Source organism: Engraulis encrasicolus, chromosome 24 (genome assembly GCF_034702125.1).
Source record: "Engraulis encrasicolus isolate BLACKSEA-1 chromosome 24, IST_EnEncr_1.0, whole genome shotgun sequence".
NCBI lineage: Eukaryota > Metazoa > Chordata > Actinopteri > Clupeiformes > Engraulidae > Engraulis > Engraulis encrasicolus.
The window spans coordinates 44304577-44326620 of NC_085880.1; the positions used below are offsets into that span (position 1 = coordinate 44304577).

Genomic DNA, 22044 nt, shown 5'->3' on the forward strand with positions numbered 1-22044 from the left:
ATTAAGGTTTTCATTAATATCTCAGGCAAAAATCATTGTAATACATCACTAAAATCCTTTTTTAGTGCTTGTACACGTTATACATGTTGGGTTGGGGGTGCACGGCTAGTCTTGTGAACAGGTAAGGGGGTGCGCTGAGAGAAAAAGGTTAAGAACCACTGCCGTATAGCATGTGTCCCAGGTGCAGTTGCTTCTGCTGTGCATACTCTGCAGTCTACAGTAGGAGGGATCATCATTCACCACCAGCCTGCATCTATTCTATACTATACGCTGAGGACACATGCAGCACCACCAGCCTGCATCTATACCACACGCTGAGGACACATGCGGGCACAAACAGGGGTGTCGTAAAGTGGGACTGAGTCACCAGGGCCACATGTATATGAGCAATATTTATGTACTGTAGGTATAGGCTGGGGTGGGACTCGGGAGGGGGGCAGGGGCGGTTCTAAGGGGTGGCAGGGGGTGGCATTTGCCCCCCCAGAAATATGATTTGCCACCCCAATTAAGAGCCCTGATTGTGACCAATAGCCTTAATGCTTGACATCATTTCAGACATAGAACTTTAGGTTGCAGGGTTTCACTTTAAGGGATTCACTGTATCACATAAGTGTGTGTGTCGATTATATCGCGTTTATCATTTTCCCTTAGTGTAGGAGCATGCCCCCCTGAAATACATTTCGCCACCTCTTTGCCACCCCAAGAATAAATGTCTGGAACCGCCCCTGGAGGGGGGTGGTGTCCATTGGAACTGATTGTATATACCGTAAGACTCACAATTTGCTGCTATGTGTAACGGAGGCTAACTTGCAGAGTGTGGCGTGGAACGTTAGTCAACCTCCCTCCTGAAGCTTCTTACAGCAGTGTTTCTCAACAGGGGTGCTTTGAAATTTGTCATGAATTGAAAGGGCGCCTCGCCTAAAAAAACGGTCGAGAAACACTGTCTTACAGTATCGTAGCACTGAGCAATTGGACTTGTCCTTTAGCTCAGCGGTATCGTGCTGTGCCTCCCATACCTTAACCGATTCGTTGACTAGGAGGTGGCGAGTTTGAGCACTTAATGTTGCTGCAGCCCAGTCAATTGTATGGAGTTATTACATAAAGAAGGCTCACAGAACCTTTAGCCAAGCTCCTCATCTGGGGCCGAACACTTGAAATGAGTGTTATGTCACACGGCTTCAACAGGGATTTAAAAAGGGAAGAAGCTATTAGCAATACCTGAAAAGGTTTCTCAAAATGGTCATTATTTTTTGTTGATTGTTTGGATTTCAACAAGTCTATGATGGTCTTGTTTATACGTGTATATTATTGGTGAGCTTTGGTGTGTAGACTAATTATTTGTGTCAGATTGTAGAGCAAAACATGACCTTCATATGAATACATTGAATTGAAAGCCAAATAACAATGCTTGAAATGGGTGGCAATGTTGAATTTCATTATAAACAAGTTCAATTCATTATATACAAGTTTGCAAATGGGACACTACATTTGTGATAATTTTAATGCCGAAACATCTCCCTGGACCTTGAAGTTATGCCAAAGATTCTTTTAATTCATAGTAAACCATCTCTTGTTATAAAATATCTCCCTGTACCTTGAAGTTATACCACATCAAAAAGGCTGACAGCACTCCTAGCCAAGGTCATCTGGGCCGGCACTGCTGAAATTACTGTTATGTCACACCGCTTCAAAATGGATGTCTGAAGCGGGATGACAAATAGCCATGGCGTTGTGTTGAGATTTTGTCTCGCTATCAGCAGTATCTGAAAAAGTTTTGCTGATACTGTCTGGGCAGCTTGTCAAGTTGCAAGTTATTTTTGTTGTGGTTTGTTGAGAGTGGGGTTGTCAATGTTTTTTGTGCTATTATTGGTCAGTGTTGGTGTGTATCTGGTGATACAAACAAACAAACAAATTGTACAACACAAACTACATTAAAGAGCCTAACTTGCTTGTAAATCCAATAGAAAAAGAAAGAGAAACAAACAAACAAACAAATCAAGAAAAACAAACAGAATGTGTGTGTGTGTGTGTGTGTGTGTGTGTGTGTGTGTGTGTGTGTGTGTGTGTGTGTGTGTGTGTGTGTGTGTGTGTGTGTGTATGTGTGTGTGTGTGTGTGTGTGTGTGTGTGTGTGTGTGTGTGTGTGTGTGTGTGTGTGTGTGTGTGTGTGTGTGTGTGAATGTGTGTGAATGAGTGTGCAAATGAGAGGCACAAGTCGGTCAATTTTTCATCATAAATGCCAAAATGTTGCTCTGTGCTGTTTCATGCCACATCAAAAAGTGCCAGACAGCACCTCTAGCCAAGGCCATCCTGTGGACCTGCAGTGCCTGTTGCAGTGCCTCTGAAATGACTTGTTTTGTCACAGTGTTGCAAAATGGATGTCTGATAGTGGATGACAAATAGCCGTGGCGTCGCGTTAAGGGCACAGGGGTGACATTTTGTCCAGCTATCAGCAAACACTGGAAATGGTTTGCTGATAGAGGGGCTTTTGTCAGGATGTGAGTTATTTTTTTTGTTTGTTTGCTTGTTTGTTTATTTCTGTGGACGGACGTCAACATGTTGGTGCTACACTTTTCATATATCATTGGTGTATCTGGTTGGCGTGTAGACAGAATGTTACACAACAGACAAATTGAGGTCAAACTTTAAAGGGACACGGTGTGATAGTTTTAGTTATTTATTTCCAGAATTCATGCTGCCCATTCGCTAATGTTACCTTTTTCATGAATACTGACCACCACCATCAAATTCTAAGTATTCATTATGACTGGAAAAATTGCACTTTTCATACATGAAAAGGGGGATCTTGTCCATGGTCCGCCATTTTGAATTTCTAAAAATAGCCATTTTTAGCTGCAAAAATGACTGTACTTGGATCTTACTAGAAAATATTTGTTTATTACTTAGTAAACTTTCATGTAAAATCAAATTTGGCAATAGGCAGCCCAGTTTCAATTAGCAGCATAGTTGCAGTACCTTTTTAGACCATTTCCTGCAAAGTGTAACTTTAAATACAAAGCCAATACGAGGGCTTGAAATGGTGGTGATGGCGCAGTAAGTTGTGATAAAAAAGGGCAAGTTATGTAACCATGTTTTGATAATGAATACCTGAAAATGTTACACATTTGCCACGTTTACATTATGTTTTCAATTCCAAATCAATAATTCAGAATCAAATAGTTCCATCCAGTTTACAGTACATTGCACTGTCATTTTATTCCGAACTGTGAAGTGTTTACATGGTGTTTTCAAAGGGGGATGAAGTTTTATTCAGAATTAAATGGAGTTAATTCTGAATTATTAAATGTCTCCTGTAAACGAGGCCATTGTAACTTCAAGTTATGTCATTCCCATGTGCCTGTTATGTGACAACGTACTGCATCTGTTTTTCCAACAGGATGATGCCATCTTGAAAGAGTTTGACATCAGCCATCATGTGAAGGAGGGATTTGACAAGGCAGATCCATCACAGTTCGAATTGCTCAAGGTTTTGGGCCAAGGCTCCTATGGAAAGGTATCATTTATTTCCTCTTTGTGTGTGTGTGTGTGTGTGTGTGTGTGTGTGTGTGTGTGTGTGTGTGTGTGTGTGTGTGTGTGTGTGTGTGTGTGTGTGTGTGTGTGTGTGTGTGTGTGTGTGTGTGTGTGTGTGTGTGTTTCACATTTGCAGAATGTATGAAGCTACAGTATGCTACGTCAAAGCCAAGTACAGTGGGTCAGGGTCTTCAGTGTATGATGGGGTTTGGCTGGGTGCGTCAAGTCAAAGCCATTGCAATACAATACAATACAACACAACACAACATGTGAGCTTTCATAAGACACACACACACACATACACATCCCCATATTCACACACCAGCTCTAGAGGCTGCTGCCCGGCACCGATTGCCCAGGGTTCATGGGAGAAAATGCACACACACACACACACACACACACACATACACACACACACACACACACACACACACACACACACACACACACACACACACACACACACACACACACACGCACACACACACACACACACACATTCATACACACACACACACACACACACACACACACACACACACACACACACACACACACACACACACACACACACACACACACACACAGTAAGTCCTAAAAACGATTACTCTGGTAGCAATTGTAGCATAGCCTGATTGCATAACAGACCTAGCCCACTATAATAGGGAGACATCATGGTTCTGCTTATCTGAAAGGTGCTATCAAATCTGGAGGCTGCGAGGTATAAGTGGCGTTCCAACTGGAGTGCCCTCTTTGACATGAGAGGGCAGGTCATTTCCGTAGACTCTTCACTCCTTTGTTGGCTTCAAATAACTGCATCTATGGTGCAGCTACTGTATACAAGTTTTCAAACGAGGAGTCCAGACCCTGTGTATTGTTTTGTTTTATTTTGTGGTTGTTCCTGTGTTTTCCTTTTCGTTGGGTTTCCCTGCTGTTAAGCAGCTTCGTGCAGCTTTTTAAGGGCTTTCTCCCTTTCAATATCAATGTCAATCAATCAATCGCTGTATGTCTCCTTCACCTGCTAAGATATTGAATAAAAACGTATCATCTCATCATCTCATCATCATCACCCTGCAGCCTAACCTCACAAATACACCTAGCGCGACAAGAGCGAGGCGAGCGACGGAAGTAATTGACTTTGTATTGAGTCGCGCGACAAAAGCGATTCTGGAGACTAGAGCGATTCGCACGCCGAGAGCGACAGTTTGAAGTTGAAATCCTTTCAACTTTCTATGACGCGGTTCGGCGACCAGCCGCAACAGCCAATGACTGTATAGAGGTCAGTGACCACAGCCAATGGGAATGTTTGAATGCTTTGCCTGGACATACGCTAGTCGCTTCAATCGCTCGTATCGCTCTTGCTGCACAGAAGCAACTCTCTGTCGCTTCAATCGCGTCGCGGCTGGTCTATTTGTCCGGTAATGGACTAGCAGTGGCATGCTGTAATAGTCAATGAGAGTTTAATTACCAGTCTTAATCTACCATGACATAATACAGGGCCTTTAATCATGTGTTATGACTCGGTCATCGCCATTCTGGTAACAACAAATTTATAACGCCGTGTTTTAATGAATTAAATCCCTTTTGTTTGTTTGTTTTTTAATTCCATTGCAGAGATACATTTCAACCATGAAGGTCTTCTTCAGATTCTTCAAAACTATATGGTTGTTCTGCCATGGAATAAAAATAATCAAACAAAAGTACTTAAACTGTGTAGACTCCTCATTTGAAAGCTTCAGTCAGCCTTTGCCTGGGGTGTGCACAATCTTCACTTTCAACAGCTCTACAAGCAAAAAGCCTTAAAGAGGTATGCCACTAGTTTATAAAGGTGGTAACGTGTCTTATTTTTCATGTAAGCCGTTGTCTTGCTTTAAGACAAGTTAAAAGAGGGAATATGTCGCTAAGTTAGTGAAAGTCAATGGATCCGTGTAGCATTGTAGCAAGCTACACAAATCCATTGACTTTAACTTTTAACTTGTCTTAAAGCAAGACAACGGCTTACATGAAAAATAAGACACTTTACCACCTTCACATTAACTGTATTAAGCCCCAAAATAGTGGCATACCCCTTTAAGCCTTAAACCTAAGACAACAACTGCATTTATAGAAATGATTTCACTTATACCGCAGTATGCCTTGACCCACTCCACATATGAACACATTTCATTACTGTATACAGTACACCTCAACACTCACAGCGTTACCAAAGATATTGAACATTATGCATCCTCTTCTTGTATTTTCGCTGATGTTGTTGTATCTTTACAGGTCTTTCTGTTGTTACCGCATTTTTACAGGTCTTTCTGGTGTTACCGTGTCTTAACAGGTCTTTCTGGTGCGGAAAGTAGTGGGTTCAGATAAAGGGCAGCTCTACGCCATGAAAGTGCTAAAGAAGGCCACTCTTAAGGGTAAGTGTATCTCTGGCCTCTTTCACTGTTTCACTTTTGTTCTGTGGAAGTCTCAGGGCTTCCGCACATAGGCTCCGACAAAGTGCTGCGCACTGCTCCGCAAAAGTTCGATTTAATTTTTTTCAATAGAACCCCGCACACTGGCGCCGATGTCCGCGGTCATACGCCGATGTCGGATAGCAATTAGAGACAAGTTCTATTTTGTCGGCGCCGCCCATTGACTTTCAATGCTATGTTCGTGTGAAATTGGGTTTGGGGGTCCGAATTCTGTCGGAAGCAAAAGTGCGCCGCAGTGCTGTCGGAGCCAATGTGCGGCCGGCCTCAACCTAGTGTGTACTCAAGGCCCTTTGGAAAACACTGTCCAGGTTGTTTGGGGGAGTAAATAACTAGCTTAATTAGCATTAAGTGCTTTCCATCATCTTCCTTGCATGGGTGAGGCATAAATGCAATTTTTATTTTGTGCACACTCTGTGTTGTGTCACAGTGACAACGGGAGTCTCCCAGGTTGGCTTTCACTTTCACTTTTCACATGCACGACTGATGAAATGGAGGTTATCATTTATTATACAGTACGAGTAATAAGCTCTTACTACCAACGTGTCTCTCTAACCCATTTTAGCTTAAGGCCTTTTTGGGAAAAGGTGCCCTCTCTCTATTAAAACCTAAATATCTCAGCCTCCGAAGCACATAAAAACATGAAATAGGTTGCATTTAAAAGCTAGAACCTTCATTTATCAGTCAGCTCTAACATACCCACATTTTTAATAGAACAGCTCAAATCTCAAGAACCTTAATGCAGCGTACATGTCGCTCCAGAACACAATGGGCTGACAAGCCAAGAGCCATTGTTTTCATGACCCTCAGACATCAATATTTTCTATCTGAGTGTCCTACAAAGGGCTGCCTGCCTATTATCCCTACTGGAGCCAAATGTCAGGAACAGCAGTCACAACACATATTCGAGAGAACTTCTTAAAGGGTAGTATCATTGGCTAGACAAACTGAACTGCGGCTTATGTAATTGGCGTGCTGTATTTATGCGCACCACGCTGGTTGGTATAAAGATTATTCTCTTCACCCCTCTTCTCCCTACTACACCATTCCTCCTGTAGTGTAACCATGGTTACAGGCTCATGGCTTTTCTGACACAACACGGGATGAGATTCACAGTAATCTCCACAGTGCAAGTGGTCCGTGTACTTGTGAGGCAAATGACACCATCAAGTGTCTGTGTGGTGGTACCTGACTCATTCAAAATAAAATAAAATAGACTGAAAATAATAATCTAGTATATATATATATATATAAATAAAAAAAGAATATGCCATGCCTGAGCACAGTCATAACAACATCAAGAGTCTGTGGTACAGCTGAATTAACACATTCTAATGCAAGATGAGGGTCTTAGGGTTTAAAATGCAACTTATTTCATGCTGTTATATTCATCAAAGGCTAAGATAGTAAGGTTTTCATAGGCTCAAGGCAACTCTCCCAACAAGGGCTGAGGCATTCAGCTGGCATTTTTTGCAGGTGCTTCAGGCATAAATGGGTTAAAACAAAAAAAAGACTGAAAAATAATAATATAGTATATACTATACAGTATATATACATATATATGTAGAATCTGCCCTATCTCAGCAAAGTCAACACCAGCAAAGGTCTGTGGTACCTGACTCATCTATTCAAAATAAAAAATATATATATATTAAAAAAAAGAATCTGCCGTGCCTCAGCAAAGTCAGAATACTCTGGCTGGCTATTACATAACGGAGGCCACAGCAGTGAGGAATGGAGACATCCTGGAGAGGCTTGCGGTGCGGTGCGGTGCAAGACAAGTGTTGTGGATTCTGCATTGCGGCGTCTTTACACAAGTGGCATCTCTCCTCTCCCTGGTGTTGGTTTTGCCACATTATGCAGACCAGACACATACTGTGTGTGGTTTTGCTACTGCTAGCTCGAATGGAATCCGTGCTGTTTAGCTTCAGGCATCAGTGGTAATGTTATACTCTTCCCACTCCCTGAATACAGTACAAAGTAAGACATTTTGCTTGCTGTACTCTACCGCAGTCATTCCCAACCAGGGGTGTGGGTTCCAATAGGGGGACGGAGCACACTGCAGGGGGTATGTGGAACAAAATAGTAATAACAAATACATGTATATTAAGCACAGTCACATGGTGATGAAGGAAGATATATACTGCCCTACAATCTAAGAACGCAGTAACTCTGAAAACGGCAAACTGAGAAAAAAGGCTTCAAAGTTTCCCGTATGGCGCGACAACTGTGTTGTCGGTAAATTGGTGGTGACACTTCCTGGTAATGCTTGTTTAGGATAGAAATTTAATGCACACAAAAAAACAACATTTATGTGTCTTTTTGCCACAAAAAAACTAGTTACTGCGTTCTTGGCTGGTATTACTGCCACAAAATGGAGTTACTGCAGGAGTTACTGCGTTCTTGGCTAGTATTACTGTCTACTCCCAAACCAGTCCCATTGGAACGTGCAGCAGTAACTCGCCGACTTACTGCGTTTTTGTTTTGTACGACATAACCTTACAATACAACAAGCAGTGACTTTTTTTTTGGTAATTTTTGCACTTTCAAAATGAGTTTTCTCCAAAACGGGACGGTGTTGGACCACCATTTTTTGACACAAGACAACTGAGGTAGTTTAAAACCCATTTCCGATATAAAATTTTTTTCGACCATTTTGAGTTACTGCGTTCTTGTTTTGCACGGCAGTATAGAGCACGAGTTTACATGTTTTAGGGTACGCAAGACTAAAAAAGCTTGGGAAAGACTTCTATACTGTATGTGTGCTAGCTGGAGTGGATTCGGCCCTGTTTAGCTTCAGGCATCAGTGGTAATTTTACACTCTTCCCACTCCCCAAATACAAAGTGAAACATTTTGCTCACTGTGCTCTACTCTACTGTATGTGTGTGCCTGTATGAAAACTGTGTCTGCAGTATAGTGTGCTTTTACACTCTCCCACTCCTCAAATACAAAGTGAAACATTTTGCTCGCTGTGCTCTACTCTACTGTATGTGTGTGCCTGTATGAAAACTGTGTCTGCTCTGCAGTAAAGTAGTGTGCTTGTTTGGGTGCACTCACTGCTGTGTAGGCACTTACAACTCACTCTAATACATACGTAGTACATATGTAGCGCAGACGTACAGTAGGGCTGTAACGATATTGTATCGAACCCAGAAATCGTGATACGTGATACGTGATAGTGCTTCCAAGCATCCTAGAAACTTGTTAATTATAAGTACTGTAGCCTCTTGTAACATATTCGACCTATAAACTATCATAATTTTTATTCATAAAGTTTATAATGTTAGCATATGTGAAATCGTGGGGTGTATCGAACCGTAGGTCATGAATCGTGACACAAACCGAATCATGAGTTTATCGTTACATCCTTAGCGTACAGTGTGTACATGCATGAAACAGGTCAGTTTGGTGTGCTTGTTTGGGTGCACTCATTGCTGTGTAGGCACTTACAACTGACTCCACTACATACATGCATTGTATGTAGCGTAGGCATACAGTGTGTACTCCCATGAAACAGGTCAAGCCATTAATCCACATACAGTACAAGGAGAAATCAATCCTGGTCAGCAGGGAAAAGGACTGTTTGTCTGGCCAGCGCTGTGTAACCATCACCATGACCCATATATTCAAATGTGCTATTATGTCTTCTTTCTATTCAAATTATTATGGTCTCTTTTTTTGCCTGTGCAGTGCGTGACCGTGTACGGTCGAAAATGGAAAGAGATATTTTAGCAGAGGTGAACCACCCTTTCATCGTCAAACTCCACTATGGTAAGAGACACAGACAGTATACAGTTTTTCAGATGACAAAAGAAAAAATGCGGAAAACCATGTATGCTTTTGTCCTATTCATAAATACGTATTCTGTAAAAGATAGTTATTTTATGAAGGGGTGCTGTGCCATACTGCTCTAATATAGACATAACATATGCAGGCATGCATACACTGTCAAACATTTCAAGCCAGTTAAACTTGAAAAAGTAAGTTGCCATGCTGCCTTAAGTTTGTAGGTGAACTCAACGTAAGACTTTGATTTTTGAGTTAACACAAATATAAGCCTCAAGTTGGGTTAACTTACACACTTAAGGCAGCAGGGCAACCTGCTTTAGTTTAACTAGCTTGCAATGTTTTACAGTGTAGTTGCCCATAGGGACTCAGGTTTGAATGCGGTCTGGGTCATTTCCCTGGGTCACTACACCATCCCTCTCCCCCAGTCTCATCCGATCTATGTTTCACTTTCCTGTCAAATAAAGGCACAAAAAGCACCAAAAATATATATTTTTTAAAAGATGTATTTTATTGTACATTCTGGAATAAAAACCTAGAAAAGGTTTTGTCAGGAGCCTCACATAACGGGCAGATGTGCTCATCTTCTACGACGTAATACTAGAGACAGGATAGCGGGTGTTTTTTTTTCCATTAACCTGCTCCTTTGATTATAGAGCGTGGTGCCCGCGGCGCTCCTTCATTAAGTCCCCGGTCGTCATGCCCAGTGGCCCTCTGTAGAGACACCAGCCTTATCGCGCCACTCCAGACGGAGATAGGCCAGCGTCTCATCACATCACAGCTCTCTTTAATTGTTTACACGTCATTGAGACAGACGAGCATGCTGACGTGTGTTATCACATGACCATGATTTCATGAACGATGCAAGAAAACCATACAATTCTCTCTCTGTCTCTGACTCTGCCTGTCTGTCTGTGTCTTCCTTTCTTTCTTTCTGTCTGTCTGTCTGTCTGTCTGTCTGTCTGTCTGTCTGTCTGTCTGTCTGTGGGTCAGTGACGTTTCAGCAGTAGCACACGTCAGGGTGGCGCAACGGCAGCCAGTGCCACTATTATATGGATTTTTTTGTTTGTTTTTAAAGGACTATCTAAGAAGCATATTCATTGCAGCATATCAGCCACCTATTACTAATTAATTTAGGGGTATTAGATACCATTGCGCCACCTGACGTCTGAGCCCCATGACCTGTCTGTCTGTCTGTCTGTCTGTCTGTCTGTCTGTCTGTCTCTCTCTGTCTGTCTGTCTGTCTGTCTGTCTGTCTGTCTGTCTGTCTGTCTGTCTGTCTGCCTTTCTGTCTCTCTCTCTGTCTGTCTGTCTGTCTGTCTGTCTGTCTGTCTGTCTGTCTGTCTGTCTCTCCCTTGTCTAACATTGTTCTTCCTATACCTCCTTTTCTTCCCTCAGCCTTCCAGACAGAGGGGAAGCTCTACCTCATCCTGGACTTCCTGCGAGGTGGTGACCTGTTCACGCGGCTGTCTAAAGAGGTCAGAGGTCAAAGCCCCTGTGCTTTACATTAGCCGAACACTGGTCACTGTTAATACATTACAGCCAGTTAAATGTAAAGAAGTAGGTTGCCATGCGGCCTAAGTTTGTGAGTTAACTCAACTTGAGAAAGCCTCGAGTTGAGTTAAGTCTTCAGTTGAGTTAACTTACAATCTTATTAAGGCAGCAGGGCAACTTACCTTTTTATTAGAGATGCACTGGATCCAAGATCCGGTTCCGGATCCGGCAGGATAATAGGGTTTTTCACAGGATCCGAATCCGGCAGGATCTTAAAGGGACACTGTGCGAGATTTCTAGTTGTTTATTTCCAGAATTCATGCTGCACATTCACAAATGTTACCTTTTTCATGAATACTTACCACCACCATCAAATTCTAAGTATTCATTATGACTGGGAAAATTGCACTTTTCATACATGAAAAGGGGATCTTCTCCACAGTCCGCCATTTTGAATTTCCAAAAATAGCCATTTTTAGCTGCAAAAATGACTCTACTTGGACCATACTAGAAAATATTTGTTTATTACTTAGAAAACTTTCATGTAAAGATGAAATTTGGCAATTGGCAGCCCAGGTTCAATGAGCAGCATAGTTGCAGTACCTTTTTTGACCATTTCCTGCACAGTGTCCCTTTAAGCAGTGGATTCGGTATCCAGCAGTTACCTAAAAATCAGGATCTGGTGCATCTCTAGCCTAGGTTTTTCAGTCAGTCTTTCACAACCCCAATTGCTGCATGGAGTGAAAGCCCTTGGAAGCGGCCAGTGCAGGCAGTGTGGCAGAAAGCCAATGAGTCTAAAAAGTAGTTTGAGCCAACGTAATAAAAAGGGCCCACGTGTGCGAGTAGGCTATGTGTTTCAACCCTCTCGTAGCATCCGGTTTCCGGTTCCGGATCCGGCAGGATCTTAAGCAGTGGATCCGGTATCCGTCAGGATCCTAAAAATCAGGATCCGGAGCATCTCTACTTTTTATATAACTGGCTTGCAATGTTTTACAGGTTGCTCACTAACTCGCTCCGTTAATGCCAGTCTGTGATTAAATGAATAAGCGATGCACCATATTAAACTTTGGGCAGTCAGCTGGGCAGGAAGGAGCATGTCTTCCCAATCAGAAGTGCAAATAATATTCATTTTTGCCAATGATAACACTGATTATAGACCTACGTTTTGTAACATTACATCATAGTAGGACTACACCTACAACATACAAGCAAGGACATATTCAAGGGGCAAGGGGCAAATAGCAAATAGAGAGTACTCAGTGCAGAGCAAGGTTAGAGCAGAGTTATTTTTCTCAAGGAAATCTATTTCAGACGAGAAAAGTTTGCTCAAGCTTCTTCACGGTTGATAGAGATGACCTGGCCCAATGACCTTCAGATCAGTCGTTTATAGAGGGTGCCAAAAGAAGTGTGACATTGGAAGAAACTATATATATAGCACAAGAAATGAATGGAAATTGACCTTGTTCTGAAGGAATTTCTTTCTTTAAAGGGACACTATGTGAGATTTTTAGTTGTTTATTTACAGAATTCATGCTGCCCATTCACTAATGTTACTTTTTTCATGAATACTTACCACCACCACCAAATTCTAAGTATTCATTATGACTGGGAAAATTGCACTTTTCATACATGAAAAGGGGGATCTTCTCCATGGTCCGCCATTTTGAATTTCCAAAAATAGCCATTTTTAGCTGCCAAAATGACTGCACTTAGACCATACTCGAAAATATGTGTTTAATACTTAGTAAACTTTCATGTAAAGATCAAATTTGGCAATAGGCAGCCCAATTTCAATAAGCAGCATAGTTGCAGTACCTTTTTTGAACATTTCCTGCAGTGTCCCTTTAAGATGACTTGTGTTGGGGTGTTTTGTAAGCTTACACGCGTTTATGCAGCAGCTTCACATGTTATTTTGGGGTTATAACCTGCTAACCAGCAGAAAATCACTCCCTGCTCATTGCATAATAGTTTGTTCTGCACTCTTTTTATTCAGCCAAATATTTTTCCCAAAGGATGTTGCCACCCCAGTTTTAGCTGTCACCATCCGTTTCCTTCTTACGTATGCCAGCCAGGTGTACAGAGTGTTGTGTTTTAAGTCCCCAGGCTTATCACGGCACATTTCCGAGCATGTGTTTGATTTATTTTCGGGCCTCTTCTGGCCGACGTTGATTAATGGAAATCATGCTGGGTGCTATATCGCTAGCTCACTCAACTAAATTGCACGTTGGCTCTAGCAGGAGCCCGGCCGTCGAGCTCCCCCAGCGGGGGTGCGTCATTCCCCATCAGTCAGGCCGTGCTCAGCCCTCCTCTCCTGAGTCTTCTCTCCCCTTTTGATTAATTGCACTAGAAACCCCTCTCCCCACGGCTCCATCACCTCTCCCCACGGCTCCATCACCTCGTATAAACTCACCTGCATGCATGACAGGATAACACAACACAACAACCCCCCCCCAATCCACATCCCGGAGAGTGCACAGGAAAATAAATGGACTTTGTTTAATGTTATTTTCCCCTTCATTTCTCCACTAATAGGACGGGGTCATTTATTATTAGATTTGTGCAAAAGAGGGGTGCTTAAGGGTTGGAGACGAGTCCACACATCACGCTGATGTGATGTGTGAGGATACGGAGGAGTGCACCATAGCGGCAGCAGCAGCAGCAGCAGTATCAGTCTGAAAGCCAGACTCAGCCTAGATATATTGTTTACTTCCGCAACCACCACACTCGTGTCTTTTAAAAATATCAACAGTACTGGAATTAACCTTGAATTGTGGGGAATAGATCTCACTTATTGGTTTACTTTATTGTTTATTCATTTACATGGGGGGGCTAAATTGTTTATTTCCTTATACGAGGGGAGGGGGGGGGGGAGTATGAAAGCCAGACTCAGCCCAGCTAGATTGTTTACTTCCGCAACCACCACACTTGTGTCTGTCGGAGGGGAGCTGACCCTCAAGTGGACCTCCATGGCGGGAGCCTGATTGTGTCTAGGCAGTGCTCGAGCATCATTACTGGTAGACGTGTGCTGGCTGGATGATTTGAGCTGAGTTGAATCAGTCATCTTATATGTGGGTGATCAGTCTCATGGCAGAGTATTGAGGGGGAATGCAAGACAATTAGCATGTTTGTAGGCACTGTGGAGGAGGGAAGGAAGGGAATGTGGTATTGTAGCAATGCGTTGCTATGGAATCCATTTAGGATTTTTTTTGTGCATAAAAATTGATTTAATTTTCATTATCTGGACAAGAAGCATGCTGTTTTAATTATGACTTGAATAAATCAAATAGAATTTATAATTTGATTCTGGCCTTTAGGCCTAAAAGGGTCACACATTGCGTCATTGGATGTTGTTTTTATTATTTGCCTGTTGTTTATTTTATTCTCTCTCTCTCTCTCTGTCTCTGTCTCTCTCTCTCTCTCTCTCTCTCTCTCTCTCTCTCTCTCTCTCTCTCCCTCTCCCAGGTGATGTTTACTGAAGAGGATGTTAAGTTCTATTTAGCTGAGCTGGCCTTAGCGTTGGATCATCTTCACAGCCTGGGCATCATCTACCGCGACCTCAAGCCAGAGAAGTAAGACACCAACTATACTGTGTACACATGAATTTCCCCATTGTGGGATAATAAAGGGCATACTTACTTACTTACTTACTTACTTACTTACTTACTTACTTACTTACTTACTTACTTACTTACTTACTTACTTACTTACTTACTTACTTACTTACTTACTTACTTACTTAATTAATTACGCAGGGCTTTGGTTCTTAACCTGGGGTCCGGACACCTCCTAGGGGATTGCCAGAGATTGCAGGAGGAATTTTGTCTCCGTTGAGGTTGTCACAGCCAAAATACTTGTGAACAGGGCCCTAAATTAACACCATTCAACCGGCCAAATGCTGGTGAAATTTCAATTTGGCTGGTAGAAAAGACCAACTTACTAGCCACTTAAACTTTGACCCATTAGGAAGTGTGTGTTGGCTAGTGAGATTAACATCTACTTGCCATTTTTGGCTAGTGGTGAAAAAAGTCAATTTAGAACATGTCAAGTTTGACACATAACTATCCAACTGTCCGGTTTCTGATATCATCATTACATGACACTGCAGTTGGGACTGACAATTGAGTTTGCGAAATGAGCTACAGATACACAGTAAGCAAGTGATCAAGTGCTGAAGCAGGAATGGAGAGGCAGGGGTGGGGTTGCCGTTGGCAACAGTGCTGTGTTGGGTTGGGACTGTGATTGGGGTAGTTGAGGGCATTAGTGTAGGACAGGGCTGGGTTAGCTCAGCATATTAGTGTAGAATAGGGCTGGGTTGGTTCAGCATATTAGCGTAGAACAGGGCTGGGTTAGTTCAGCATATTAGCGTAGAATAGGGCTGGGTTGGTTCAGCATATAACTGTAGAACAAGGCTGGGTTAGTTCACACCAGCAAAGAACAGGTTTGGGATATAGTTCAGGACGTTAGGGTAGAACAGGGTTATGTGGTTCACATCAGGATAGAGCAGGGTTGGGGTGGCCGAGGGCATCAGAACTATAGAACAGGGTTGGGGCTGCCGTGGGCATCAGCGTAGAACATGTTTGAGTAGTTCAGGACATTCGCATAGAGCAGGGTTGGAGTAGTTCACATCAGCATAGAACAGGGTTGGGGTAGCCGAGGGCATCAGAACTGTAGAACTGTCTACTGGCAGCTCTGTTTGGGGTAGCCGAGGGCATCAGGGTAGAACAGGGTTGGGGTAGCCGAGGGCATCAGAACTGTAGAACTGTCTACTGGCAGCTGTGTTTGGGGTGGCCGAGGGCATCAGAACTATAGAACTGTCTCTCTGTTTGGGGTAGCCGAGGGCATCCACGGGTGAGGTCCAGGTGGAGTCAGCAGTAGCTAGGAGGAGGATGAGTCACTAATCAGCGCTCCACAGCGCTATTCCGTTATACTTGATCAGCTTACCTGCTGCCAACCTGATGCGTCATTATGCAACACTTAGCGGCTGGAGAGGAGCGGCTGTGGGAGCACTGATTCACAGGCACTCATTCAATCACCACACATGTTGCCAGCCACGTTCGCCTCTGTCCAGTGTTGCCAAATTGGGCGGTTTCCCTCCAAATTGGGCTGCTTAGGATCTGCTGCTTTTAAATCTGCGATTTAAAAATTGTGGTAAAAAGGGCATACGGTCAAGTTTTTCTGCAAATCTATGGCCATAAAAAATCAATAGAATGTAGGTCAGATTGGGTGGGATTTAGTGTTTCCAGATGGGTTTTTCGCATTTTTCGGGGTGTAAAATCATCAGTCTCATCTGGCAACCCTGCCTCTGTCCTATCCTGTCCTGTTCTGTCACACATTGCTGTCAGAGGGAGGCATGAACTGACTGGACTGACTCAGGCAGGAGAATTAAAGATGGAGCAGAGAGGATGGGAAATGCTCAGCGATTGTAAGGGGATTACAGAGGCTTTTGGAAACCCCAGCACAGTTTGTTCATAACACAGCGGTACACAGAGGAGACAATGCGGCCGGCCACGTTTGGAGATGCATGCGTTGGTTGAACTGGAGCATTTGCACGTGTGCACGCACCTGCAATAGAAACATCCCCGTGCCTGAGTGTGGTGTGCAGTGTGTGTGATCAAAGCAAGCAGCATCTGTTGTTGGTCTCTGTTGTGTGTGTACTCCCATCTGTTTAGTCTTCAAATAGCTATAGTGGGGTTTTTTGTACTCTCTTCAACGCTTACTTTCCTTTTTTTTCTTGTAATAACTGCTGCTGTTTTCGCTGCTTTAAGAAACCTATTTCCCTCCTGTAGACCGCAATAGCGCAACCCCACCTCAGAAAATGCTTAGCCCAAGGAAGCCTCCCAAGTTGTTTTTCATTCTTATACAATCAATGTGTCTTGTTCAATATGCAGTTCTACCAGTTCACCAAATTAACCTTCAGTGTTGTCTCATCTCATGTGTAGGACAAAAGAAGAGGTTATTTTATTTATGATGTTGAACTGGAGAACCACAGCATACTACCTACTGTGCACCTCCCCCTCTGTCCTTGAAAAGATATATCAAGTCAAGTGTAGCCAGTTATTGATGTACGATACAAGAGAGCAAAAGAGGTCATTTGTTACATACACAGATTTGAGGAAAACACTTTGCCCCACCATACACTACTACCGTACATCCATTTTTTCTGGCATGCATATATGATCGCACTGGTCATGAGAACATGAAAAAACAACAAATTCCATAATATGTCCCCTGCAATTAATCATCTACTTTTAAAGGGCATTTTAATTGAACTGCAAAACAAAATTGTTTGCCTTTTTAAATACTTTTTCTACTGATCAGATTGACATCTATTTGTGACAAGAACATTAGAAAGCCATGATACCATATCATTAATGTGTGATTCTACATCATTTTCTTGTCCGAGGATGTGATTACTTTATTGTAATATTTCTCTGCCTTTACAGCATTCTTCTTGATCAGGAAGGACACATCAAAGTAACAGGTAGGCATGAGTTAAACACACACACATGCACATACAGTACACACACACACACACACACACACACACACACACACACACACACACACACACACACACACACACACACACACACACACACACACACACACACACACACACACTACATTACATTACATTACATTACATTGCATTTGGCAGACGCTTTATAACCAAAGCGACTTTCAAAAGAGGACATAATCAAGCCAACATCACAAGCAAATAAAGTGCACAGGAGATATACAGAACAACAAGTGCAGTTGCAAAGAGGGTTAGTTTTTTTTTTTTTTTTAATCATAAAGAGTAAATAACGAGTACACACACACACACACACACACACACACACACACACACACACACACACACACACACACACACACACACACACACACACACACACACACACACACACACACACACACACACACACACAAACTAAACTAAACATCATGTCAGGAGTCTGCCCTGGGGCAAGGCCAGTTCAAGCATTAGTCTAGTAGATTCTCTCGAAAGAGGAATGTCTTTAGTTGTTTCTTGAAGGCTGCAAGAGATGTGCTTAGTCTTGCTGCCTCTGGGAGACTGTTCCACCACTTGGGTACCACAACGGAGAACAATCTTGACTGGGAGTACCTAGAGCGACTGGATGGCAGAACCAGGCGGCTTGTGCTGGATGAGCGCAGTTCTTTTCCAGTAACATAAGGCGTTAGTAGGTCCTTCAGATAAGCTGGAGCCGTTCCTGTGATGGTTTTGTAGGCAAGGGTCAATGCCTTGTGCTTGATCCGGGCGGCGATCGGTAACCAGTGCAACTCAATAAATAGTGTGCAACACACACTAACCTGTTTGTGTACTCTTTTTAGTGTCATGAAACACTATAAAACACTTAATGAGTCCACCCACTATTCGGAAAAGCATTTTTGTGAGTCTTCATGTAACGGATGCCAACTACCAGAGTTCGGTGTAGAACATTAGTAAACCTCCCTCTTGAAGCCTCGTACAGTATCAGTAGTGCTGAGCTATTGTCTGGATGCGTAGTTGTTAGCAGTTAGCAACTTCGGTAGTTGACAATGGGAAATTGCATTGCAACCAACAAAGAAGCTAACATAGTTAGCAACTACGTTTTACAGAAATGCTCTCCTGATCTGATGCCCAAACTGGAGCGTTGACTGGTAGGTTGCAGGTTCGAGACCCAAGTGGCGAACTAGCGCCCCCGACTTCAGTTATATTCACATGTGACTTGGTGTAATGTCTACTGACCTTGTTTTTTCAGATTTTGGCCTGAGTAAAGAGTCCATCGACAACGACAAGAGAGCCTACTCCTTCTGCGGCACCATCGAGTACATGGCGCCAGAGGTGGTGAACAGGAGAGGACACACACAGAGCGCAGACTGGTGGTCTTACGGTGTCTTAATGGTAAGCACTCACACACAGAATGCAGACTGGTGGTCTTACGGTGTCTTAATTGTAGGCACCCACACACAACGCAGACGGATGGTCCTACGGTGTCGTAGCCTCTTGCTGCAGATGGCGTCGCCGGTGACCATGGCCGTAGTTACATTTGAGGTTACCGAGGTCCGGACCTCGCTCATTTCGTCCGAGATTTATTTATTTTTAACGCCAAATATGCCCAAATGAATCAAACACACAAAACTCAAAACCTCTGTGAAACGTGCTTTGCAAATAGTGATTAGTGGTCTATGAGTTCTATTTTGCCTTTGTGTTCTGTTTGTGCAAGTGATTCATTAATAGAGAGATAGCAGCCTACACAGTAACGCACCATCAGGAACGTGGCCATTAAGCCTGCCCACGCTGCGCTTGGGCGCTTGAGACGTCTCCTATAAAGCCAAGCGTTTTAAAACAGTGGCCCAATAGGTGGATGTCTTTCACAACTTTGTGAAACCGTTTTAACTGAGTCATTATTTGAAAGAACCAGCCATTGGGTTCTACTTGTAAATCGGAAGGTCTGTAATAAGCGACAGAAAAGGACATAAAAGGAAGTCACCAGAGCGTCTTCAGATGTGGATTTTTACCTGCTTATTTGGTCAAGTGACAAGATTAACGTTTCGAGTTGTCACGACTTCTTCAGAGTCAATCACAGTAAAATGTCCTCATCTGAAGATGTTCTGGTGTCCTCTGTTTGCACTACTAGGCTTATATTTTTTTCCCATGCAATGAACAAGCGCGCCTTGCGCGCGAGTGGTGCGAGTCGTGGAAGAGAACGCAATTCAGACATCAAACAAGCTTGCTTGAGACACAGGTCGCCAACATGGATGCACAGTTTTAAAACAGTAGCATAGGCATATGCATAAGGAGTTATGAGTAGGCTATCGTCTTTGACAACGTTGGCATTTGATAACTAAGTCACTATCTGTCATAAGCCGTCATTTGGTTTTAGATAGGCTAGTGGAAAAAAAGACCGACTGACGCCATCAGCTGCATAAAATAACCAATAAACATTCAAACTTAAGCTCAGCTAAAAGCAGGCTGTCAGATCAAAATAATTTGATTGTAAATTGGAGGGGTTATTATTGCCTGTGTTGATAGACTTTCGTCTTTCGCTTTTGCGTGTACAGAAATACTACTAAAAAAATAATAATAGTAACGTGTAATAGGCCTAAGCGTGCAGGCGATGCGAGGAAAAGAATGTTCAGCTGACAAGACGTTAGTTTTACATAGGCATATAACAGGCAGCAGGCTCCACAACAACCACGCCACAGTCCTAACTTGTTGCCTATGTCAACTTCAAGAAATCATTTGGTAAGTGAAAATAGGCTACTGTTTTTTTTTTTTTTTTGCTGTACTACCGTTAAAATAGTATCCAAATGAAGAAACATATTCGTGTAGCTCGTGGGACTGTCTACCGACTTCAACGGATATTTTGACTCATTTGGCCACTTTGTCATTAGCCTATGCCCATAGCCTACTTTAAGATGGTAGATTAATAATCATATTGACTTTATTGTATTAGGTCAGTGTTTCTCAACTTTTTTTTATGCGAGGCACCCCTTGAATTCATTAAAAAAATGAAGGCACCCCAAACTAACAAGCCGTAACAGGGCATCGCATCCGATAGTAGACTAACACATTTGGAGACATCACACAACCTAGGCTATAGCCTACGTTTGAAGTTGCAGCTTTCTGCGACCTAATATTGTGCGTAAATGGCAGATGAAAGATTCCAGACTAAGTAGGCTATTCATTTTTAAATTCAGACAAATATGTATTAGGCCTATAGCCTGACATCATTTAGGCCTATTTATCAGCCACGTTTCCGTGGCACCCCAGGGTGCAGCACCCTGGTTGAGAAACACTGGATTAGGCTATGGGTTTAAATTGGAGGGACCTTTAGATATGAATGTGTTTAAAGTTTCATGTTAATTTTGATATACCCATTCCACAGAAAACGAGTCACAGAGAACAGGGCAAACATGTCCAAGAGATTAAAACAAAACACCATGGATGCATATAAATATATGTATTATACATAAACATCTAGGCCTATAAAAATGTACTTTTTTAACAAATATATTTTTAAAAATTAAAAAAATTTCGGCGCGCAGCGCGCATTTTGGACCTCGGTCAATCCAACTTGCTGGCTACGGCCATGCCGGTGACCCTATTCACTTGCTGAAAATGCTTAACTACATCATAACAACATTGCTATGACATTACAGAGAGCCATAGCGCTGCGCTAAGGGGTTAATGGTAGGCACTCTCTACATAGTCGACCTGATCTCACAGAATTCCACGAAATGACCATGGCTCCTTGGGACATAAACTCTGTGGTAGATTCAAGGATTTTTAAAAAATAACATGATGGGTCACGGAAGTGCTTTCTCTGTGTTCCCACAACACTTTGTTAAGTTTATCATCAGAAAAGTAAAAAATCTTGCGGTGGTGAAATGCCTTTTCCAGTCAGTCAGTACCAAATTAATTTACTAAGCGAAAAATTGCTATAGCAGTTTAAGCTGTGCCCAGACCAAAACAATCCCTAAGCCTAACCTGTCAGTGAAGACATTTTTTATTTTAAAGCTATTGGTCTTACTCTAACTAACTAACCAACTAACTAACTAACTAACTTCAACTACTAGAACTAGTACTTGTTGTTATAATAATCGTAATCATTCTGTTACTACTGCTAGTACTACCCAGTGACAGTAACAACAGCAAAACAACAACAATAACAATAACAACAGCATCAGCAGCCATTAGGGATAACGGCTTCATTTGCACACAAATTTATTTGGGCAGTGAAACGTTTTTCATCGCCAGTCCTTCA

General features: G+C 42.6%; 1 protein-coding gene across 1 annotated transcript in view; it reads left to right on the forward strand.

Annotated features, from left to right (window-relative positions):
• rps6ka2 (ribosomal protein S6 kinase, polypeptide 2) overlaps positions 1-22044 on the forward strand; it is a 67562-nt gene that overhangs the window by 16166 nt on the left and 29352 nt on the right. The window contains exons 2-8 of the mRNA XM_063191986.1: positions 3396-3512; positions 5856-5937; positions 9683-9763; positions 11177-11256; positions 14735-14841; positions 17716-17753; positions 19036-19178. Of these exons, the coding sequence (XP_063048056.1) occupies positions 3396-3512; positions 5856-5937; positions 9683-9763; positions 11177-11256; positions 14735-14841; positions 17716-17753; positions 19036-19178 (648 nt within the window). The remainder of the gene's footprint in view (positions 1-3395; positions 3513-5855; positions 5938-9682; positions 9764-11176; positions 11257-14734; positions 14842-17715; positions 17754-19035; positions 19179-22044) is intronic.